The sequence below is a fragment of the Anopheles bellator genome, chromosome X (genome assembly GCF_943735745.2).
Source record: "Anopheles bellator chromosome X, idAnoBellAS_SP24_06.2, whole genome shotgun sequence".
NCBI lineage: Eukaryota > Metazoa > Arthropoda > Insecta > Diptera > Culicidae > Anopheles > Anopheles bellator.
Window position 1 is genome coordinate 8156634 of NC_071287.1, and position 24514 is coordinate 8181147.

Here is a 24514-nt window from a genome sequence, read left to right on the forward strand (position 1 = left end):
TCTTTTTTTATACATTGTTTGCGTCAAACTATTTTACTACCAACATATGTGCCCCGCCATAATGCCGGCTAAACTAGTGAAACATCGCACTTTTACGTATCCTCAAAAAAAGATAGGAAAATAAACAGCAACGACATTTCTCGTCGACGGAGACACGGTCGCAAAACGACGTTCGGTGGAAAGAAGCGAGAAGGCGATGATGATGTATGTTTTATGTCATATTTTTTTCGAAAACTAGAACCTTGCACTCAGCGCTAGTTCAGCACTACTAATTAACATTGTTTAAAATATTTTAGAACAACTATACTTGAGCTAAAAATCGTCCCATCTTTCCATACACACACACGGGTTTACTTTCCCGCGGTCGTTGGATTAGCCGACACCATATGCCATGGCTTCATATAACTGTGTCCCCATCGTTGCTCCCTCCCCGTGTGCTTCGCCTACTCCTTCTGGTCGGTCGGTGCTACACTGTCCTCCTGCGCGCGTGCGCGCCACTTCTATTCCAATACCTTCCAAGCTGGCGGCGGTGAAAAAAACCGTCAACGACGTCGATCACTTTATCATAAATATTCAAATATTTAAAATTCAATATTAACACAAAGTTGCCATCATCTTAAATATGTACAAAACCTAGTAGTCGTAGTTGCTTCAATTATGGACAATAACTTGAGTGCGTACCACTCCCTCTCCCTCGCACTGTTTCTCCCCCGCGCCTCTTTCTATGCCTTACAAGGGGAGACTTGACCATCTTGCCAGCTCGTTCAGTGTTTGGGTTTCGTTTTTGCTTTTCAGACACCTTATTAGGATAGCGCTCCCGCTCGGTGCGTGGTTATGGTAAGTTTTGCGAAACAATTACTCTCTCTCTCTCTCTCTTTCTCTCTGTGTGTTGTTTTTGCTTTTCTTCTCCTTTCTCCTCTGTGCGTGACACGTGTTTCCGGATTCGAGAGCTAGGCTCCACCGTTGTGTCCAACCAGACCCACATTCATACACAATAGATGCTACAGGCGCACACACATACACATACACACACACAGAAGCACACTTACACGTGCATACAAACATTCGGCACAGCACATGGAAACGCACGCTCCCCCTACCGCGTAAGCTGCGGGGGCCCTAGCCCCTAGAGCCAGCCGGTTGTTCCTGGGGGTTGGTCATCACGCGAAGAACACTAGCACTCCGATTTGTCTTCCTCGACGAGAAGCTGCGTGTCCTTGCCGGTGTCGTGGGTGGACGGGTTGAGCTCCTTCGGGCGCAGGTTCAGCTGCGGTGAGGTCCGGTGGGTGATGCTGCTCGGGGCGAGTATCGCCGACACCGGCTCGGAGAATGGTCCGCTGCTGCCAATCGACGAGCCCCCGCCCTTCTTGCTGCCCCCCTTGCCTACCTCCATCGGCACATCGTAGATATCTGTGGAGCAGGGTATCATCGGAGCAGGGTTAGAGAACGGGGCAGAAAGCAGATAGGCCACGGGGCCCACACGTACCGGAAGATAGGTCACCGCCCGCGCCCGGATCGGTACCACCCTGGACGGCATCGTACATGGGGTTGCTGAAGTCGGTGTTCTTGTGATTGAGCGTGTCCAGACTGTAGCCATCGAGCGGTGCCCCGACCGGCAGCCCACTGTTCAGCCCGAGCCCGCCCGGTGCTCCCGGCCGCTGGTGGCCGGGCTGACCGCCACCAGCACCAGCTGCGGCGGCCGCAAATTCGGCAGAACTGAACTCGACGTTCGTGCCCGGCCGGAACGACACACTCTGCGACGAGCTGAGGCTGGGCTTGCCGCTGCAAAACCAAAGGTAAGGGAGATGGTAAAGATCGGCAACACATGCGGGGGGAGGGGGGGATGGCCACTTACAATGGGCGCTTTTTGACGACGAAGAACAGCCCGATGGCGACCCCGACCAGCATCACGATCAGGATCGGGATGAATATGGCCGCCGCGCTGCCACCGGTGGAGCCGAGAATCTTCTCGCTGTACACCTCGCAGTGCGCCCCCGAGAACTCGGGCAGGCACACGCATACCAGCTCGCCGGCGGTGGTCCCACTGCTGCTGCTGCTGCTGCTGTCGCTGGTGCCGCCCTCATGGCAGAGGCCACCATTTTGACACGGGCAGACCCGTGGCGCCGGCCGCGGCCGTTCCGTCGCTGCAGAGAGGGATTTCCGGTTAAACAAAAGAAAGAGAGATAGCTGTGGAGCTGGGGGAGCTGGGGGCACTTACGCGCATCACACACGACTTCGGTGGTGCTACGGTGCGATGTGGGAACGGTGTTATCGGGGCAGGAGCAACGCCGACCGCCGGGTACCAGCAGGCACAGGTGCGAACACGGGTTCCGGTAGCACGGGTTGTTCAGCGTGGTGTTGTAGCGTAGCTCGTGGTAGACTGGAAAAAAAAACGGGCGTGAAGGAAGGAGTGAGTACGGGCACAGCACAGCACAGCAGCATGTGGAAAGTTACCCTTGATGCTGGACGGGTTGGCCAGGTTGCGCTGGACCGTCACCTGGACGCCGCGGCCAAACTTGTCCTGCCGCAGCAGCTCGCCGGTGTCGCGCGTGATCCAGTACAGGCTCGACTCGAACACATCGAGCGAGACCGGGTGCTTGAGCAGATCGCCCTTCAGGACGGCGCGGCGCATCGTACCGTCCGGTTTCATCATCTCGATCGTGTTCAGCTTCGTGTCGACCCAGTACACCATGTGGTCCTGCGCATAATCCACCGTCAGGCCGGCCGGGTGCCGGATCGCCTCGGTAATGATCGGCCGCCGTTTGGAGCCGTCCATCCACGAGACCTCGATCTTCGGCGCGGAGCCGGCATCGGCCCAGAAGAGGCGCCCGAGCTGTGGGTCGAGCGCGATCGAGGTCGGCACCTCCAGGCCCGCGTTCACCAGCGCCCGCCGGTACCGGCCGTCCGTTTTCGCGACCATCACGCGGCCCCGCGGCTTCGGGCCGGCCCGGTCCGTCTCCGCCCAGTACAGGTTGTCGGCGACCCAATCGACGGCCAGTGCGGTCGGCTTCGAGTTGCCCTTCATGTTGAGGTCCTGCGCGAACCCGACCTTCGCCTCGCCGTTCGCCGCGTTCACCATGTACGAGCGCTTGATCGTCTTGTCCTTGCTGTCCGTCCAGAAGATCATCTGTGTCTCCGGGTTGTAGTCGACCGTTTCGATGTGCTTCTCGCCCCCGATCACACCGAACTGGTGGTTCTGTCCCACGTCGTACGCCCGGATCTCCGATTCGCTCGACAGCACCAGCAGCGGGTCGTCGCGCAGGACCCGGCACACGCCGGACACACCGTCCGACAGCCGGAAGCCTTCGCGGCACGAGCACGCGTACGTGCCGTTCAGGTTGGTGCAGATCTGCGAGCAACCGTGCGTCCCGGCCGCACACTCGTCAATGTCGGTGCACCGCTTCCGGTTCGCCGCGTCTATAATGAACCCGGCGTAGCACGCACAGATGTACCCGCCGTCGGTCAGGTTCACGCACTGGTGCTCGCAGCCGCCCCGCGTCAGTGCCGAGCAGGTCGCGGCGTGGTGACACCCAAGCTCATCCGAGCTGTCCCCACAGTCGTCCGCGTAATCGCAGATCTGGGCCCGCTCGATGCACTTCCGGTTCGCGCACTGGTACTGCGTGTACAGATCGCACGGCTTCTGGCGGGCCGCGCACAGCGTCATGTTGTTCTCGTCCGACCCATCGCCACAGTTGTCGACCCCGTCGCAGATCTGATACCGCGCGACGCACCGGTGGTTCGCGCACTGGAACCGCCGCAGCGTGTCGCAGTTAAAGTTTGTGCAGACCGCCGGTGCCTCATCCGACGCGTCCCCGCAGTCGTCCGTTCCGTCGCACAGGTCCGACGGCAGCACGCACAGGTTGTTCGTGCACTGGAAGCGCGACTCGGGGCAGTAGCGCCCACCGGGGAACCGTGCCGGGCAGCCGATCTCGTCCGACATGTCCCGACAGTCGCGATCCCCGTCGCACCGGAAGTACGCCGCAATGCAGTGGCCCGACGCGCACTGGAACGTCCCGTTCTTGCACTGGAAGCCCTCGCACCCGTACTCGTCCGAGTTGTCGCCGCAGTCGTCCTCGTGATCGCACCGCCACCGGCTCGAGATGCACTTGCCGTTGTCGCACCGGAACTCCGACTCGGAGCACTCCCGGTATCGGCCCTTACACTGCGTGTCGTTCTCGTCGCTCCCATCGCCACAGTCGTCCGCGAAGTCGCACATCCACTGCCTACAAAAAACGGAAGGACCGGAAGGCCGTGTTAGTGGAGGGAGAAGGAAAACCCGCAGAGGCAGATCGAACCTCGGTATGCAGCGGTTGTTGCCGCACTTGAAGTCCGTCTCCGGGTTGCACTGCGGGCAGTTCTCCGGTAGCTCGTCGCTCTTGTCCCGACAGTCGTCCTTGCCGTCGCAGAACAGCCAGCGCGGGATGCAGCGGTAGTTGGACTGGCCCGGGCACCGGGACCACCCGGTGGTGCAGTTCCGCTGCCGGCACATGTACGCCGGCTCGTCCGAGTCGTCGCCGCAGTCATTGTCGAAATCGCACATCCACAGCTTCGGTATGCAGCGCCCGTTCTTGCAGCTGAACTCCGTCTCCGGGTTGCACGCCCGCTTATCTGTGTTGGAAGGAAGGAACGATTGCGTTCAAAAGTATGCGCCCAGAACGCGCCCACTCCCCCCCGGTACACTTACGGCAGATGTCCGGGTCCTCGTCGCTGCCGTCCTTGCAGTCGGCATCGCCGTCACACTTCCAGCTGTCCAGGATGCAGCGGCCGCTCGAGCGGCACTTGAAGTCGGACACCGGGCACGGCAGGTCGCAGTTCTGCTCGTCCGTCCCGTCCCCACAGTCGTCCGTCCCGTCGCAGATCGTGGTCGACGGTGTGCAGTTACCGTTGCCGCACTGGAACGTGCCGGCCCGGCAGTGGCGGGCCGGGCAGCTGTCGGCCGGTTCGTCCGACCGATCCTGACAGTCCGGCTCGCCATCGCACTTCCAGAACCACGGGATACACTTCTCGTCCGGCCCGCCGCACCGGTGCTGGCCGCTGGTGCAGTTCGCGATGCACGTCTTCTGGTCGCGCGCCAGATAGAACTGGTTCGGGCAGGCGCACCGATAGCTCGGGGCGCCCTCCTCGATGTAGCCCTCCACGTTCAGGTAGGTCGACTCGAGCGGCGGCGCCAGCAGGCACAGGTGCGTGCAGCCCCCGTTCCCGCCGCCGGCGCACGGGTTCGCGAACGGCACCTGGCGCAGCGGGTGGCTGATGTGGATGTCGTACGGCCGGTGCGTCGTGTTCCGCACGATCGTGTAGTTCGCGCCGGTGAACTTGTTCGCCCGCACGATCGCCTTCAGGTTCCAGTCGGTCCAGTACAGGCTGTCGTCGAAGATCGAAAGCGCAAACACGTGCGGGACGCGCGCCCCACTCAGCACCACGTGCCGGTGGCGCCCCTCCAGGTCCGCGAACGCGATATAGTCGAGATGCGCATCCGCCCAGTAGATCCGATCGGTGAAGTAATCGATCGTGAGCGCGTTCGGCCACGCAATGTTATCCTCCCAGGTGAGGATGCGCGTAAAGTTCGACCCATCCATGCCCATCTTGGCGATGTACGCCTGCAGGTGCCAGGAGGTGAAATAGAGGTACCCGATGCCCGGGTGGACGACGATGGCACGCGGATCGACCACGCCGCTACGCAGCGTCTTGCGGCGCGTCCCGTCCAGCTCCGCCACGTCCAAGTTCTTCGAGTGGCGATCGAGCCAGTACAGCTTCCGCCCCACCCAGTCGATGGCGATCCCTTCCAGGCCGTGCGAGTCGTGCTTGATCACCGGCACCTTCTCGATCCGCACGTCATCCACCAGCGACCCGAAGCTCGAGCGGAAGATCGTTTTTGCCGTCACGTCGCAGAAGTACATCTGCTGCTGCTGCATGTCGAAGTCGATCGCCACCACGTTCATCAGGTCCTGGTGGATCAGGTTGTACTGCCGGCCGTCGACCGACATGTTGCGCACGTAGTACTTGTTGCTGAAGATCAGCCACGGCACCGTGCGGTCCTTCCGCTTGCACGTGTGCTCGTCGTTTTGCCGCTCGTAGTACCGCTCGTCGCACTTGCAGTAGTACCCACCCGGCGTATTCGAGCAGTGCTGCGAGCAGACGCCCGGCGTCTCAATGCACTCGTCGATATCCGCGCACGCCTTCCCGTCCTCAAGCAACCTAAAACGGAACCCCCGGAGAGGGAGAGAATTAGCGAGATCCATAACCATGGTGGGGTCTCTCTCCCGCACTCACTTGTAGCCCTGGTTGCAGTCACAGTAGTAACCGGTCAGCGTGTCGACGCACTTGTGGCCGCACCGGTGGATCTCGACCTTCGCGCACTCGTCCACGTTGCAGTGCAGCGGCTCGTCCGATTCGTCCGCACAGTCCGGCACCTTGTTGCAGACGAGCTGGTAGTCGATGCACTGGCCGTTGCTGCACCCGAACTTCCCGTCCGGGCAGGTGGTGTTCTCCTTCCGGCACCCGACCTCGTCCGAGTGGTCGCCGCAGTCGTCCTCGCCGTCGCACCAGTACTGGTTCCGGATGCACTTGAAGTTCTGGCACGTGAACTCCTGCGGTGTGCACGTCTTGTACTGGCTGTTGCAGCTCTTGCCCTCGTCCGACCCGTCCCCACAGTCGTTGTCGTGGTCGCACACCCAGCCCTACCACCGCGCGGAAAAGAAAGAATGAGAGAGAAACAGTTCAGTTATTGAGGTTATTGAGCAGAAACTCGGTTCAAGGGCGGTGTAAGCACGAATTAAGATGATCGAGAGAAGGTTTTGCCGAGGGTAAGAGCGCGACAGAACAATGAAACAAAACGAAATGAGGGGCAAATATATAAAGATAAAAATTGAAGGACCCACGAGGGCCCACGATTTCCATCAGGTCCAGGCGTATCAAACCGGATATCAAACAGATGGCTCTAACTGTCAGGAAAATGATTTCAATGATTTAATGATTTTTTCCCCAAGTGATTGTTGTAGCTTGCTCTTGGAAGATCTGGACTGGTTTAAAATATTTAAACGTGACTTTTTGGAATTCATAAAACCAAAGAGGCCCTGGAAGACTCAAAAAGATACAGGACGCTGAACTACAAGAAGTTTTGGACGAAAATGCTACACACAAACGCAACAACAACTCGTGGAACTGAACGAAAGCCAGCAGGAAAACCGGCAAACCAAAAGGTGAAATTTTGTCCGCACTCCGTACAAAAAGAAAGTCATATCTCCATCAGATCATGATCGATGGTAGAGTGGATTCATTTGGGGAATCCTAAAAAGAAAAGAAATAATGAGTCAGTCCGAAAAAAAAACGGATCGATTCGGATGCCTTCCGGTGGGACCTGAAAGGGGTGATCTATCACCGGGTGAAACTGAGTTAATCGGAGGCGCGCGGTGTTCCAGGGTCGCACTCTGCCGGCTCACCTGGTTGATGCAGCGCCCGTTCGCACACGTGAACTGATCGTCGGCGCACGGCTGGGGCGACGGGCAGCTGTGGCGCGTCGTGTTCTCGTCCGCCCCGTCCACACAGTCCGGATCGCCGTCGCAGATCCACTTGCGCGGGATGCACTGCGCCCGTGCCCACGCCTTGTTCTCGTCGCACGTAAACTCCGTGTCCTCGTCGCACTTCCGATCGTTGCACTGGTGCCGCCCGTCCTCATCGCTATTGTCCAGACAGTCGTTGTCGCCGTCGCAGATGTAGATCCGCGGGATGCAGTTCCCGTTGTCGCACGTGAACAGATCCCCGAAGCACGTCCGGCCCTCCGACTTGCAGTACTCCGGCGGCTCGTCCGCTCCGTCCCCACAATCGTCGTCCCCGTCGCAGTACCACGTGGCCGGAATGCAGCGGTGGTTCGGGCACCGGAAACTATTCTGCGGGCACGTCCGCTGCGCACAATGGAGCGGATTCTCGTCCGACGCGTCCCCGCAATCGTTATCCCCATCGCACAGCCAGTACGGCTCAACGCAGATGTTCGTCCGATCGCACTTCAGATGATGGGCCGGGCAGGTCGTGTTCGTCGGGCACCGTTCGTGCGTCTCATCCGACGTCCCGTTATCCTTGCAGTCGTTGATCCCGTTGCAGACCTGAGCCGCCGGGATGCAGCGCCCGTTGCCGCACGTAAACTCGCCCTCCACACACGGCGGGTAGCTGCAGCCCTCCTCGTCCGAGCCGTCCTTGCAGTCGTTCTCGTGGTCACACTTCCACGACCGGAAGATGCACCGCCCGTTCGCGCACCGGAACTCGTTCGGGGCGCACGAATGGAACGCACAGTACCGCACGTCCTCGTCCGACCCGTCCCCACAGTCGTCGTCCCCGTCGCACGACCACATCCGCGAGATGCACTTCCCGTTCTGGCAGTAGAACTTGCTCGCATCGCACGTATGGTTCCGCGGTGCACACATCCGCCCCTCGTTCACCGGCTTTGTCGCATCATCGCACCGACACTCCGGTTGTCCGGCCGGTCCAGGGTGGCAGCTCTGCGCACACCCACCGTTGTGCTGCAAGCACGGGTTCGCCCGGCACTGCTGCCGCTGCGCACTGTACACGTGGATGTCCCGCGGCGAGTCCTCCAGCCGCTTCACCAACTCCACCACGTTCGCCCCGGTGTGCTTCTCCGCCCGGTAGACGCCGCGCAGCTGCAGATCCGTCCAGTAGATGTAACTCCGGAACACGGTGATCGCGAACGGGTAGATGGTGGCCGAAATCAGGACCTCGCGGTCGCGCCCATCCGGTAGCCGGGCCCGCTCGATCTTCTCGCGCACCGCGTCCGTCCAGTACAGCATCCGCTCGTCGTAATCCAGCGCCAGCCCGCTCGGCTGCGACAGGTCCCGGTCGACGACGGCCCGCTTCAACCCGCCCGCCATCGTCGTGCGGAAAATCTTGCCCGACGTCCCGAACCGCCCCCAGTCGGTGTAGTACAGTGTGCCGTTGCACGGATCGAGCACGATCGCCCTGGGGCGCTCCACCCGCGCAATCATCACCAGCTCCGTGCCGTCCATGTTCATCGCGTAGATCGAGTTGTTCGAACTGTCCGTCCAGTAGATCTTCCGCTGGGTCCAATCGTACGCAATACCCTCCGGGTTGATGCCCCGCGTCAGCACCGACGTGATCGCACTCGGTCCACCCGCTCCCGGTTTGTCCCCGCGCAGGTACGCAATCTTCGCCCACGGGCGGATCTGCGTGAAGAACAGCTTGTTGTCGGCGTAATCAAAATCGAGCCCCACCACGTTGGTGAGGTTGACGACGGGCGCGAACGGGACGGCCGTTGAGCTGGGATCGAGGTCGATCGACCGGATCTCGGTGCGTGTCGCAAAGATCACGTACTCGTCCGTTGTCTCACAGTGCCGCCCGTCGGCCGCTAGCCGTCCGACTGCACAGTCACACCGGAAGTTTGGTTTCGGGATGCCCACGGTCACTCCACCCGCGTCCAGTGGTGGTGGAGCGAGTGCGAAGCAGAGCTGCTCGCATCCACCGTTGCCGAGCCGCCGGCAAGGGTTACTGTCGTCCATCGGCTGCTGGGCGATGTCGTAGATCGTGATGTCCCGCAAACGCGGCAGGTTCGTGCGGAGTCGCTCCGGTAGCGCTGTCCCATTGGCCGTCGCAGCGACCGGGAATTTTGATGCCCGGAAGACGGCCTGCAGGTTCCGGTCGACCCAGTAAACGTCGGCGGCGTGGACCGCGAGGGCCATCGGGTTGGCAAGGTTCCGCCGGACCACCTGCCGATTGCCGCCGCTCCAGGACACCTTCTGGATCGTGTCGAGCTTCGAGTCGACCCAGTACACGTCGTGCGTCAGTGCGTCCACCGTGAGGTCGCGCGGATTCGAGATGCCGGACGTGACGACCGGTTGCCACTGGGATCCATCGAGCGCACACTTCCCAATCCGCGGGTACTGCCCGTAGTCGATCCAGTAGAGGAGCCGCTTCAGCGGGTTCACGGCCAGCTCGCGCGGTGCATCGTTCGTCGTGCGGACCAACACCTTCCGGTGGGTGCCATCGAGCCACGCCACCTCGACGTAGTTCTCGTGCGGGAACACGTTCGTGAAGTACAGGTTCCCGGCGACCCAGTCGACGGCGAGCCCGCGCACCCCGTTGCTGCCGATGCCGTCGCGAACCACGTGCTCCAGCTCGGTGCCGTTCGGGCGCACCCGGAACACCCCGTTCCAGTGGCCCCGGTTGTACTCGACCCAGTACACCCAGCCCTCCCGGTACAGCACGTCCACGTGCAGGATGTGGTGGCCGGGCCCGGCGATCGGTACCATCGCTTCCGCAGCCCCCACCGCCGCCGAGCTGCCGCTTCCCGCCGGTGCCGGCAGGAGCAGATTGTATCCCCGGGCGACATCGAGCTGCGCGACGACGGCGAACGATTTGTACGGCGTACAAGCCACCTCGTTCTCCCGCTTGTACCCCAGCCCGCACAAGCAAACGCGGGCACCGCCCGCCCGCGGTACACACAGGTGCTCGCAGCCTCCGTTGCTCGCGGTACAAGGGTGCGCCGGTGGCGCCACCCGCTTCCGGAAGATCACCATACTGCGCAGGTCGGGTTCGTTGTCCAGCAGGAGCCTCGCATTATCCCCGTTCGGTAGATCCACCCGGACCAGCTTCTCGTACGTTGGGTCCAGGAAGTAGAGCCGCGACTCGTGCACGTTCAGCGCACGGGGCCGTGCAATGCCGCCCTCCTCACCGAGCACGGTCCGACGGGTGCCACCCTCGTACGGGAGCGCATAGATCGCGGGCGGGTACTGGGCGCTGTAGTAAACGGTGCGCCGCTCCGCATCGACCGTCACCGATTCCGGGTACTGCAGGGCATCATCCAGCACGATCGGTTCCGTGCCGTCGAGGTTCATGGCTGCCAGCTTGGTCGGTACACCGAAACCACCGTCGTCGAGCCAGAACAGGCGACCGGCGGCCGGATCGAGGGCGAGCTGGCGTGGTTTCGCAACCGACCCGCGTGTCCCATCGTTCGCCAGCACCACCGCCCGGTACCGCTGCTTGCCATCCACGCTGATCGCGGCCAGGTTCGATGCGAGCCGATTCCCCACGTACAGGTTCCGGCCGATCCAGTCGAACGCGAGGGTGTACGGTGCTCCGACGAGACCTTCGCCCGCACCCAGGAACTCGGTCCGGTTACCGCCCCCTCCGTACGGCGCGGAGTAGATCGTACAGTTTGCCTCGTCATCGTTCGCATCATCCGGTGGGGTGTTGGTGGCGGCCCGAGTGCCACCGCTGCTGCTTCCTTGCACCCAGAACAGCGTTTCACCCTGCCGGTCGTAGTCGAGCCCGAGGCCGGCTTCGATGCCCACCACCGGGAGGAGTCCACTCGAGCGTACGTCGCCACCGTTAAACGGCACGTCCACGATCTGGTTACCGCGGAGCAGCACGATGAAGGCGTTCTCCTCGACCACACAGCGGCCACCGGGGCCCTCGAGTAGCCGGTAGCCCGGCCGGCACTTGCAGCTGTACCCGGTCGATGCCGACGGGCTCAGCAGGCACATGTGCTGACAGCGGGGCTGCTCCGCCCCGTCACCGGCGACGGCACACGGGCTCGGGTAGAGCGGCTGAAGCGACGGATGGTGCACGTGGATCGAGAGCGGTTGCGAGATGAGATGGCTGACGACGGTCTGGTTGGTGCCACGGTACTTGTGCGCCGACAGCACCCGGTTCAGCTGCCGGTCGGTCCAGTAGAGCGTGTCCTCGAACAGCGACAGCGAGTGGGCGTGCAGGAGGTAGTGGCTCGCGGCCAGCACCTGCTGCCGGCCGGTACCGTTGTAGTAGCAGAAGTCGATAAAGTCCAGCTTCGAGTCGGCAAAGTAAACGCGCTGCGTCGCCACGTCAAGCGTCAGCCCGTTCGGCCAGTAAATCTTGGTTGACACGATCGTTTCACGGAGCGTACCGTCCATGCCGATCCGCTCGATGCGCGGATGTTCGCCCCAATCGGTCCAGAACAGCCAGCGGGCCCCGGGTGCCGGATCCAGGCACATGCCACGCGGTTGCGTGATGTTCGCCCGCACCAACACCAACCGGCCGGTGCCGTTCTCGTGGGCCACCTCGATCGTGTTCAGCTTGCTGTCGAGCCAGTACAGATTCTGGCCGATCCAATCGTACGCGAGGCCCTCCACCAGATCCAGCCCCGTCGTGATGAGTTCCTGTGGTTCCTGGCCGCGGTCGAGGCGCGAGATTCGCTTCAGTTTCATATCACTCCAGAAGATGGTGCCGGTGTGCATGTTCGAGGCGGTCGCCACCACGTTCTCCACGATGATCGGGACCCGCTCGAGGCCTTGCTCGCGCAGATCGGCCACCAGGATCGAGTGGCGGTTCGAGATGATGAGGAACGCGGCCGGATGGTTCACCGCTTTGCACGTGTGCTTGTTCGGCTCGAGCAGATACCCGTCGACGCAGGAGCAAAAGTACGAGCCCTTCGTGTTGGTGCAACGCTGCGAACAGAGGCCCGGGGGGCTGCACTCGTCCAGATCACGGCACGTCCGCCCATCCGGTCCGAGCTCTTCGCCCGGCGGGCAGATGCAGAGCGCACCGAGCGGTGTCTTCTGGCAACCGTTCGTACAGAGACCGGCCTGGTGCTGGCACTGGGCCAGATCACAGCCGAGACCCTCGTCGGCACCGTTCGGACAGTCGGGTACATCGTCGCACACCGCGGTCAGATTAACGCAGCGTCCGGTTACGCCCGGGCACGGCCACTGGCCGTGCGGGCAGCGGACCGGGGGTGCTACGCACGCGTGCTCTACACCCTCGTCGGAACCATCGCCACAGTCGTCCCGGCCGTCACAGATGTACGACTTGTAGACGCAGCGGCCACCGGTCCGGCACTGGTAGAAACCGGGCGGGCACGTGATCCGGCCACACTCCTCCTCGTCCGAGTGGTCGTCGCAGTCGTTCGAGCCGTCGCAGTGCCAGGCGAGCGGGATGCAGACGCCGGACGCGCGGCACCGGAAGTGCTTCTCCAGGTTGCACTGGTTCGGCTCGACCGTCGGGCACCCGAGCTCGTCCGAGCCGTCGTTGCAGTCCGGGATGCCGTCGCACTTGTACGGCTCCTCGACGCACTGGCGCAGGTCGGCGCACTTGAACTGGTTCGCGAGGCACGTGATCGGCGGGCAGTCCTTCTCGTCCTGCTTGTCGAAGCAGTCGTCGTCACCGTCGCACACCCAGCTCTGCGGGATGCAGTGGCCGGTGCGCGGGCACGTGAACTGGAAGTACGCGCACGTCTTCTCCGCACAGAACGGGCCCTCGTCCGAGCCGTCACCGCAGTCGTTCTCGCTGTCACACTTCCAGATGCTCGGGATGCACCGCCCGTTCTCGCACGCAAACTGCGACGCGGCGCACGTTACATTCCCACACTCGAACTCGTCCGAGTGGTCACCGCAATCGTTCTCCTGGTCACACCGGAAGTTGAGCGGGATGCACCGGCCCGACTTGCACTGGAACTCGTTCGTCCCGCACGTTGGCTCTGTGGGAGACAGTTTTTTATCATTTTTTTTATCTTAGAAGCACGGATCGGGCCGGACCAGGATGGAGACATTTGTATAAGGTTGGGGAAAAAGTAATCCATTATTTTCTTGGTCGTACAGTTTCAAGTTTAGGCTCGTTTTAAAGCTGATACTTTACACTTTGAAAAAATGCTTCCACAAAAAAGTCCAAAATTCAAGCTAGGGCGCTCAAATTTCGCATGGTGTTAATGGTGCCGATACTCTAACAGCTAACTACGTGTAATTTTGGTTCCGTTGACCCGTTTCAGGTATTTTTTATGTTAAAGCCTAGGCAGACACGTAATCGAAAATGTCGGTAAAATCACAGAAATAATCAAACTTCATCGACATGTTAGTAAACGGCCAGGAGCTAAAGATCAATCATCGAACAGCTTAAAGTCATTAGCGCAAAGCTGGATTCACAAAGAAGGTTGATGTTTGGGAGCCACCCTATTTACACCAAAAAATATGATGGCTCGAATTTCCATCTGCGATGTTTTGACCAAACGGAACGAAACCGACCCATTTCTTAAACGGATAGGTATTGGGGATGAGAAGTGGGATACATACGACAATACTGTGTGAAAATGATCCTGGTCTAAGCGTGTTGAAGCAGCTTAACCGGTGGTCAAACCAGGAATAACGGTTAGGAAGATTCTATTGGGTATATGGTGGGACTTGAAAGGAACCGTTTGCTACGAGTTGCTTCCGTGTAGCCAAACACTAAATTCAGATCTCTACTGTCAATTACTGCACCGTTCGAAGCTAGCAAATGACCAGAAACGACCAGAATCGGCCAACGGAAGGGATTTTGTGTTCGTCTAGGACATCGGTATGCTACGCACGTCTTTACTGACTCGCCAAAAATGTCCAGGAGCTTGGTTGGAAAGTTTTAATGCATGCAGCGAATAATCCCGACATTGCACCAAGCGATTGACACCATTCTCGCGCATTACAAAATTTCCTAAGTGACGAAAAGTTGACATCAAAAAAGTGTTGTACAAATAGTTTGCCCGAGTTTTTCGGGAATAACGACCAAGCCTTGTATAAGAGAGGCATTATGAAGCTTTTTTTGAGAAGACAACAAATTTTCCAACAAAACGGAGCACTTTTGACGCAAATCGGACCCTCCGAACATCTTAAATACAGTTTTGAATGTAACCCAAAAAGAATGGATTACTTTTTCCTAAGCCTTATATAAGGTTGGGGAAAAAGAAATCCATTTGTTTTTGCGTGAATTCAAACCTTTTTTCAAGATGTTTCCGACAGGATCCGATTTGCGTCAAATAGGCACCGGTTTTTGTTGTAAAAGTTGTTGCCATTTTAAAGGTAGCTTCATAATTTCTGTCTTGTAGAAATCTTCTTCGTTATTGGCGAAAAACCCTAGCTATCAATTTTCACCACTTTCTCCTGATCTCAATGTCTCATCAGTCAGGGAATTTAGCAGTGCGCGAAAAAACGATGATAATCGCTTGTTGCAAGGTTCGGAGTATACGGTGGATGCTTGGAAAACTTCCCAACCAAGCTCCCGGACTTTCTCACCCTCACCCGGTAAACACCCTGTAACTCATAAACGAATGGAGCAGTGCAAGCACTTTAAAACGAGCATAAACTTGACACACTGTATGATCGATACTTGGCCAGATATTAAAGCTACAAAGTGATCAAAGCCATCTATGGCGCGAAAATAATGGATTTCTTTTTCCCCAACCTTAGACACAGGACACGAGCATTCTTCTTAAGACATCACCCAGTCCATCTTTCAAGACGCTTGGTTCCAGGCGCCAACTCCAGCCCCACTTACTGGTGCAGTTCTGCTCCTCGTCACTGTTGTCCAGGCAATCGTCATCGCCGTCACAGATCCACGACTTCGGGATGCATCGCTGGTTGCTGCAGGTGAAATCCCACGTGTTCGGGCACGCCTGGACCGGCGGTTCGGCGTTCGGATCCGACAGACAGTTGCGCCCGTCGTCGTCAAGCCGCTCGCCGTACGGGCACCCGCAGCGCACCATCAGCGAGGGCGTAGCGCCCGGACCGGCCACCGCCGCGCCCGTGTCGTTTCGTGGCAGGGCGAAGCAGAGCTTCTCGCAGCCCCCGTTGTTCACTCCACACGGTTGCCCGGCATCGATGCGCTGCACGCTGTGGCTGTACACCTTCACCCCGTACAACCGGTTCGTTTGCGGTTCGCGCACCATAATCTCCTCCTGCTCGCCGCTCAGCTTGTTGAGGCGCACGATCGCGTCCAGGCGCCAGTCGGTGATGTACATCCACTCGTCGTGGATGACGATCGAGAACGGGTGGCGGATCAGGCGCGAGTTAACCGTCCGCACGTCGGTCCCATCGAGGGCGGCATGCTGGACGTGGTCGAGCAGCGCGTCACACCAGTACACGCGGTCCTCGCGGAAATCGATCGACAGCCCGTTCGGCCAACCGAGCGTCACGTTCCGGAACACGGTCAGGCCGGTGCCGTCGGCGTTCGCGCGGCTAATGTTGGCCGGCCGGTCCCACTCGCTGAAGTAGATGTAGCCACGGTTCGGGTGCACCACGATCGCCCGGGGTCGCTTCAGGTTCTTCAGCAGCGTACGCCGGTAGGCGGTGTTGTGCGTCGACAGCACGTTCAGCGTGCCCTTGCGCGAGTCGATGTAGTACAGGTTCTTCGACACCCAGTCGACCGCCAGGCCCTCGACGCCCTCGTTCTGCGAGGCGAGCACGATCTCGCGCCCGGTCCCGTTCCGGTGCACCCGGTAGATCACGTCCTGCAGCACGTCCGAGTAGTAGATGTGCTCGTCGACCGCGTCAAAGTCGAGCCCGACGAAGCGGGCCCGGCGCGACACCACCGGCAGGATCGCGTCGCTGAACCCCTCGATGACCGGGTCGAGCACCTTGCCCTTGATGAAGCGCTGCTGCGAGTACATCAGGAACTGGCGCACCAGGTTGCAGTTCATCAGGTCGCGGGCCAGCTGCCAGCCGGTGTGACACGCGCACCGATACCCCAGCCCGGACGGTGCCCCCTGCACGGCCGTCACCACGCACATCTGCGAGCAGCCCCCGTTGTTGGCACCGCACGGGTTCGACACGGGCGGCTGCGTGAGTGGGTGCACCGCGACGAGCGCTCGCGGTTCCCGGATGTCCTTCGCCTTGAAGATCGACTGGATGCTGGTGGAGCCGTCGAACTTGTCCACCGACATGATGCCCTGCTTGGTGGCGTCCGACCAGAACACCCGGTTCTCGAACAGCGTCAGGCGCGACGGACTCGGCACCTGCTGGCCCCGCAAGATCATCACCCGGGACGTACCCTCGTAGCTGACCGACTCGATGTAGTCGAGCAGCGAATCGCACCAGAAGACGCGCTTCGCGATCACATCCACCGCCACGCCCGACGCCTTGTAGGCGGCTTCCGATACGATCGACGTCGCGTGTGTCCCATCCATGTGCGCCCGCAGCACGTGGCTACCGTCGGCGACGAACATGAGACCGGCGGTTGGATCGAGCGCCAGATCGGCCGGGCTGGTTAGGTTCGAGCCGAGCACGACCGCGTGCCAGCGGCCGTCCAGCTCGAACACGTCCACCTTCTGGCCGACCACGTCCGCCACGTACAGCTTGTCGCCGACCCAGTCGACGGCGATCGCGACCGGGGCCCACGTTCCGGGCAGCGTGAACTCGTGGCCTATCCCCTCCCCAACGACGACGCTGCCAGGGGGCGCCCCCGTCATCATCCCGTCCGCTGTCGCGGTCGCCGCCGCCGCCGCCGTCAGGCTCTGGGACTGAACCTTGCGCGTCTTCACGTCCGACCAGTACAGCAAGTTTTTGGCGTGGTGCAGCGCAAGCCCACTCGCACCGGTTGCGTTCGCCACGATCCGGGCGTCCTGCCCGTGCGCGCTCATGCGCACGATCGCGCGATCGTACGCGAACAGCAGCTCCAGGGAGGACGCGGTCGGAGCGACACAGCGCTGCGTCTCGACCAGCGTGTAGCCGGTGGCGCAAGCGCACGCAAACGAACCGTCCGTGTTGGTGCACAGCTGATCGCAGTGGCCCCACACACCACACTCGTCCAGATCCGCGCACGTTCGGTTGTCCGGCGAGAGGGTACGCCCGGCGGGACAGTAGCACACGCCCCCGGTCAAGGACGGGCCGCACTTGTGCTCGCAGCCGAGCGCCGGGCACGATGCCGTCGCTGAGGGGCCACCGGAAAGAAGAAAGAAATATGAAAGGGAAGCAGATTAGATTGCGGTCAGGATTATGCCAGGATCGCCGTCACTCACAGCAGGCCGTCTCCTCGTCCGTGCCGTCCTCGCAGTCCCGCTTGCCGTCGCAAAGCTTTGCCTTCACGATGCACTTGGCCTGCCCGTTGGGGCCGCCCCGCGGGCACAGGAACTTGTTGTCCGGGCAGGCGATCGCCGTGCAGTTCGTCTCGTCCGACTCGTCCGAGCAGTCGTGGTACCCGTCGCAGTGGAACGTCGCCGGGATGCAGAGCGCGTTCGCGCACCGAAACTGCCCTCCATGGCACGGCGGGAAATCTACGGCAGAGACAGAAAGAGAGCGATTAGTCGTCGGCTGTTGTTCAGCGAAGGATCGATAGAGAGGGACTCACTGCAACCGAGCTCGTCCGAGTTGTCGCCGCAGTCGTTCTTGTGGTTGCACTTGAGCGCCGTGTCGATGCAGCGGGCCCCGTTCGCGCACCGGAACTGATCGAGCCGGCAGGCGGTGCCGCCCGGGCAGCCCTCCTCGTCCTTGCCGGTGCGGCAGTCGAGGTACCCATCGCAGCGCTTCTCCTTCGGCACGCAGATGTCGGCCGTGCCGCCGCCCCGGCCGCCCAGCGCCGCCGTGATGCTGCCCTGGGCTGGCGTCCCGCACCGGATGTCATCCGGTTGGCACTTGCGGTACGCTACAAGAGAGAGAGAGAGAGAGAATGAAGAGGTTTTATTGCGCAGAAGTTACGGTGCTTAGATAAGTTTTGCGATTCAATGACAGAGGGCGATGCTCGGCTAGCTTAAATACATTTTCTGATCGTTGGTACACTCTTCATATGAACGTATGTAAAGTTTCATTTCGATTTAGAATTTAACTTTTTTGTTTTGTTTTTGTCAAATTTTAGTTTTTGGAAGATTTAAAAGCAAAGAAAAAATATGAAGGAATTGCTGAATTGAAGATGGATTGAATTTAAACGTGACCGTAGCAGCCTTGTAGACGATCCACTTTAAGGACGTTCAGAAACAGCAACAACATGGATGAGATTTGGGTCTATCCCCATGATCTTGAATCAAAACAAGAGCCTAAAGAGTGCTGGTGGAACCTGGTTCCCCAAGAAGAAGCCAAGAAGTTGTTGGTTGGTTGTCAGCAAGAGCATTTTGGGCAATGGCAAAAATCCATTTACCGTATTTTTCCGTGTATAACGCGCACCCATATTTAAGAGAAAAAAATTGGAAAAAAAGTTTTTTATTATACATTTTTCAGATATGTGATATCCAACAAATATCAAATGATAATAATGTATTATTCTAAATGTTATTTAAATATTCTAAAGTAGACTAAAGATAAAATGCGTATACATTGCAAAAGACATACTAGTATTTTATATTTCGTAATAATCTTCAAACTCTGATTCACTGCTGTCTGACAAATTGATATTCTCTAATTGCTCTTCAATGTACTCCTCATTGTCACTCTCTGAAGAGTTCTCATAAATTGCGATATCTTCAGATCCATCCATAGCATTGCTGATGCCACATTTTTTAAATGATTTCACAACAACTTCTGTTTTAACTCCCTGCCATGACTTAATGACGATATTGCATGGATAATTATATTCCTAACAAATGTTTCATTTTATAATCTATTCAATAATACCATAAAATATGTACCGAAAAGGGCACATTTATATGTTTAGAGGAGACAAAATTTTTACTCCCCTTATATAACGCGCACCCAGATTTTGGAGCAAAAAAAATTGGGAAAAAGGTGCGCGTTATACACGAAAAAATACGGTAATTAAACTTCTAATTGTTGGAGCATCCATGAGTATTGGACTAGTATTTGGCCCCTAGCGACTTCCATCTGTTTCCAGGCTTTGCGTTGCGATGAAAGCGTTGTTCATCAAATGATGAGGAACAGCACTGTGAAAGCGAACTCTGCAGCCGTTCGAGATTCTCTCGTCAGGGATTAGGGAATTTATCGATAGGAACCTCGGTTGGAATACGGTGTACGGTGGGGGTTACTTACTGCAGTCGGACTCGTCGGTCCCATCCACACAGTCGATGGTCATGTCGCACTTGTAGTGAGGCGGTATGCAGTACGTTTTGTTGAACACGTACTGTCCGCAGCTTATCTGGCCCGGTTCACACTCCGGTGGCGCTGTCGGAAGAGAGATAGAGTGAACGAAAGAAGGTGAGACCATCGGTCGTATAGCATCAGATCGGTTCACACTTACGGCAGTGGCTGAACTCGTCCTCGCCCTTATCGCAGTCCTTTTGGTAGTTACAGACCGACGTCTGCGGTATACACTTTCCCTCGGAGCATCGGAAGGTCCCGAACGGGCATGGCACGTCGGATTCATTGCTAAATATACTGCCTCCACCTGCAAACGAAACCGAAGCAAACCCGGAAGACCGGTTGTCGTGCGTGTTAGTTAGAGTGCGCGCCAGAGAGAGAGAGAGAGAGAGAGAGAGAGAGAGAGAGAGAGACAGAGATACCCCCGTTTTGCGTCATCATTCCAATACCGGTTTCCGGGGAAAGATCGCATTTCGGGTTCGCGTCCCAGAGGTGACCCCCGCCCGCGACCCTAGGTGATGCCGTGCGCAGGTTAGCACAAAAAAATATGGGACCTTGCGACGTCCTCTGCCGCCTGGTTTCCGGAAGGAGACGATCCCAGGGAGTCAGGCGTTTAGGCTTCAGGAGGAGTTCAGGCGTTACTTTGAGCTGTTCACGAACTAAGCATGTTCCGAATGTCGGGCAGTGTCGAACGAAGGGTTTCGAGATCTCCTCGACGGCGCGAATTGAGATAGCGAGACGACGACGCGATAATGAACCGAAAGTTCAAGTGCATTCAAGTCGGATCCAAGTGTGGTAAGAACTGAAGGTACGGTTAGTCCTCATGCAGCAAAAGACGCTAGAAAAACACGTCCGATGATGCTGGAACGTGACTGTACGACACGGACGTTGCAGGTAACACCGGTCGTTAAATATTCGCGATGAGGTACACCCGTTGCAACGTTATTTTTTTTAGCTCAGTCGGGTAGTTCCACAAATATTGAGCTACTGGTATTTTGAATTAATGCATGCGGTTTTTATTCGTTTCATTGTGGCCTAACTACAGCAACAAAACACATGACTACTTGTCATACGTTGAAAGTATTGTCCGTCGTTAGCTACTACTACTACTAGTCCCATCTTGCAGGCGAATTCCCGGATTCCGTACCGGAATCTTTGGATGCGATCCAATTCCTTCTTTCAATTTCTTTTTCTTTCAACTCATTCATGAAATCCATAGGACATTTTTTCTAAACACTGGCACTCAGGTGTTAACTGTCGCATCTAGCCAACACCGATGGCTTACGGTAACTTCTTTTCTTCATATTGAAATAATGAAGAAATGCTCATACGTAAAAAACAGTTTACCAGGGACGAAACTCGACATCGACTCGCCTTTAACCCCAGAAAACCTATACCACGTTAGATGCGTAGTGACACTAGCTGTCAAAGTTTAGGACATCTTATCTTTTGTAAAACCGCAACAATTAATTCAAAGTCGTAGTAAGAAAATCCTACGAAGGTCGAACGGCGAAGACAATCGGAAATCAACAAGACCTGGGATTGGGTTGAAAAACTAAGTCGAAAGGCGGGCGGCTAAAATATCTAATTCAACCGATTAGTGTATGGGTGTGTGTGTCTGTGGTATATGCTGCGCAGTCGACAGTAATTTAAGGGGTATGTGGGTCCCCGGGGCGTCGCGAATTACATATCTGTTTATCTCACGAGAGATGAGTTATGGACGTGGACATACGGACGGGCCGTTGGTTGCTACATTGCGAGCCCCGGTCGCAATGATTGATGATGATGATGATGGTGACGACGAAGAAAAATTAAAGGTGTTCCGGTTTCTGAGTGCCAACGGTGTGAGTGAGTGTGTGTATGTATACACCGCGCGTATAATGAGTTACGCAGGCTGCCACAAGCCAAGCTTTCTTCCTCAACTCCACTTCGCTAACAGAGATCTCACTCACTTATTCCCAACAGCGCTCCCCGATCGGGTCCGCGGGACGTTATCGGTGATCTGAAGAAGTGATCGCACGCGGGCCTACTTTTGCTCAGATGAGCGCGTCCGATAGCCGATCGGTGTTTTCAACGTGAAATAGAGTGAAAGAGATCGCGAGGTCCGCGGTCTTGCTAGAGAAAGTTTCCTCTAGAGGAGTCCCCGAGGAAAGCGTCGGAACTGAACGACGAACAGCATCAAAACTCGATACGGATGGATCCCATCGAAAGACTCGCAGCGATAGTAGAACGTAAAGCAACACAACTCCTTCGAGTATAGAGTATAGAGAGGGATATCCCGTCTCAGCATGGTGTCCCCAGAGTTGCTGGAGTTCACCACAATAGTTTGGAAGATCGTTGGGTCGAGGTGGTTTAACATACACCTCTCGGATCGAGATGACCAGATCGGGGGGGGGCATCGCATTCCGTCGAGGTATTGTGTCTGGAGACACTTGTGGAGGCACACAAAAACACCAAAAAGACAAAAAGGAGTCGGAACGACTCTGGAACTCAGTTCTCAACAGCAACAGGAACAGCAGTTGTCAGTAACTTCAACGGGGTCTGGCTGGAGTGTGTCGAAAAGGTAGGTCCTAAAAGAATTGGCGTCCGATTGAGTCCTGGAGTCCTAATCCAAGTCCAAAAGAAAGGTGTCCTTGTCTTGTGGCAGTTGAGAGACGGGCGTGACAAGGCCAACCATCCCTAGTCATAGACCTGCATCGGCAGTGGGGGTCTGTGTACTTTGGTCTTTGGAGTTCTACGCACTGCCCCCTACAGCAGAGGGCGCCACTGTGCGTCGCACGATGGCGCTAGTTATCGATAATAAAACGGAGGTTTGACCACCCCACAATCCAATCCATTCCATTCCGGGACACACAGGGTACCTTGGGATGAACCAACTAGCTGGTAGCTGCCATTACCCCCCTCCGTCCCCGCCCTCCCCCAGTGGTGAAAGTGATCCATCGTCGTCGTCCACGACGCGCGCGCGCGCTCCTATTGTAAGGAACGGCAGCAGCCATCACATCACTGAAGGCTAAGTTTATTCAATTAAATTCAAACCAAATTTCCGGTGTTACCCATCTGTCCATCTTGTCTTCTTGTCCGCCCGACTCCCCTCTCCGCCAGCACACACACGTGTGCACGGGCGTGAGATACACAAGTGTCGCTACTTCAGCCCAGAGCCCTCGGCTCTGCTCCCTCCAGGCTGGACTCCTGGACATGCATGGAGTTGTGCGGAGTGCGCGAATATGCGGTAGGACGGACCAAGGAACGGACGAAGGTACCCCCGCACCATCAAACCCGCCCCTCCGACCGTGCGTCCACGCGGATCAGGGAAATCAGCAATAACGCCTCGCTCGCTCAACTCAGCTCAGGAAGATTATTGCTCCACAAAGCCTGCGTGCGTACACCAGCTGTGCTTAGCGCAAAAACCGGTACATATACACGGAAAGAGACCAATTACTGGCCCCGTCGCCTGAGGAAGCGAGAGATTCAAAGAGAGAGAGAGAGAGAGAAGGACAGAGTACACTCCACCGAGAGTGTCCCAGATATTCCGCGGCTCACATTCCCTTTGTCTGAGCAGTTCGGGGACACCATCATCACCATCATCACTCGCTCAAATCAGCGCTCATCACCCAGCCAGTCAGCCACCAGAAAATCACTGCACAATTTACTTATAAACCCCATCACCTGGCTCGCATCGCAGTCCCAGAGAGCTCTAGGGCGCACTAGAGCAGCAGTTCCTAGATTCCTCACAGGGCGGCGCCAATTAACAGGAGTTGGTACGACTTGAAACCCTAGTTCTTGTGCCCGAAATTGATATTTGTTTTTCTATTGGGAATCGGGAAGTGTCAGAGCGTCATCAGCATTTGTAGTAGCGCAACAGAAAGCGGAACGCAAAACAAACATGGACCTTTAGTACTTTGGTTTAGCAGAAGATCAAACCTCCACCTGAAGAATTATTATTATTATCCGGCATCACAATCGCCGGGCGGTACCGGTTCTAGGTTCTTGGATTCTATAAAATTGGATTACTAAAACACCGATGGCCACTGTATACACAGTGTTATCCATTTCATAGTTTCGACATCACAGGCCACTGAAATTTTACGGTATTAGAATATATCTTCGTCAACCCAAACTGTGTCAAACTTTTAGTTTAATTTCTGCCGTTTTCGTCTTCGCCTAACTTCGCGTCTTGCTGATCTAGTCTAGTGTGGCCACCATGATTGTGCGATTTGGGAACCGTTGGACCGTTGAAAAATAACATTCGCCAACTTCGCCAACATTTCCGAAAACGACAAAACCATCAGCCGGATGTCCGCAAAAGCTCTATGTGGATTTTGGTTGACCGTGGACCGGTAGACGAACTAGCCGATCTTCACCCCCACCACTTGGAGGCTCTAGAGACAGAAGTAAAAGCTACCACTACTCCGTTTGTTCAGTCGCTTATCGGTTGGGATGTGAACACAGATTGGGTTGAAGGTAGTCATAAGTTTTGGTCGATCGATAGGTCGACCTTGTTTCATCGGAAACCGTTGTTGGGAAAACCCATCGGCAGCTCGTGAAGCCATTCGCAATAGGACTTTTCTGACTCACCGATGCACGGCTGCCCCTGAAGAATTGAAGAATTCACTACGGAATAGTTCAAGCCTACCCAAGTTTGTGTTTCCTTAGTTTTACCAACGCCAATTGATCAACTCGCAGCTCCTCGAAATAACTCTACAAAATGCCACGAGTAAGTAAACGGACATTACGGGCATCGACTTACCGAACGA

At 57.1% G+C, this 24514-nt stretch overlaps 1 protein-coding gene across 1 annotated transcript in view; it reads right to left on the reverse strand.

Moving 5' to 3' along the window:
- Positions 1-180: 180 nt before the first annotated feature.
- LOC131213700 (low-density lipoprotein receptor-related protein 2) overlaps positions 181-24514 on the reverse strand; it is a 29757-nt gene continuing 5423 nt past the window's right edge. The window contains exons 2-17 of the mRNA XM_058207806.1: positions 19921-20067; positions 19713-19844; positions 18085-18378; positions 17756-18010; positions 17237-17667; positions 15298-17167; positions 7440-13474; positions 6271-6677; positions 4685-6195; positions 4296-4608; positions 2455-4223; positions 2219-2380; positions 1856-2144; positions 1688-1782; positions 1487-1648; positions 181-1410 (exon numbers count right to left, since the gene is read on the reverse strand). Of these exons, the coding sequence (XP_058063789.1) occupies positions 1175-1410; positions 1487-1648; positions 1688-1782; positions 1856-2144; positions 2219-2380; positions 2455-4223; positions 4296-4608; positions 4685-6195; positions 6271-6677; positions 7440-13474; positions 15298-17167; positions 17237-17667; positions 17756-18010; positions 18085-18378; positions 19713-19844; positions 19921-20067 (14108 nt within the window). The 3' untranslated portion in view covers positions 181-1174. The remainder of the gene's footprint in view (positions 1411-1486; positions 1649-1687; positions 1783-1855; positions 2145-2218; positions 2381-2454; positions 4224-4295; positions 4609-4684; positions 6196-6270; positions 6678-7439; positions 13475-15297; positions 17168-17236; positions 17668-17755; positions 18011-18084; positions 18379-19712; positions 19845-19920; positions 20068-24514) is intronic.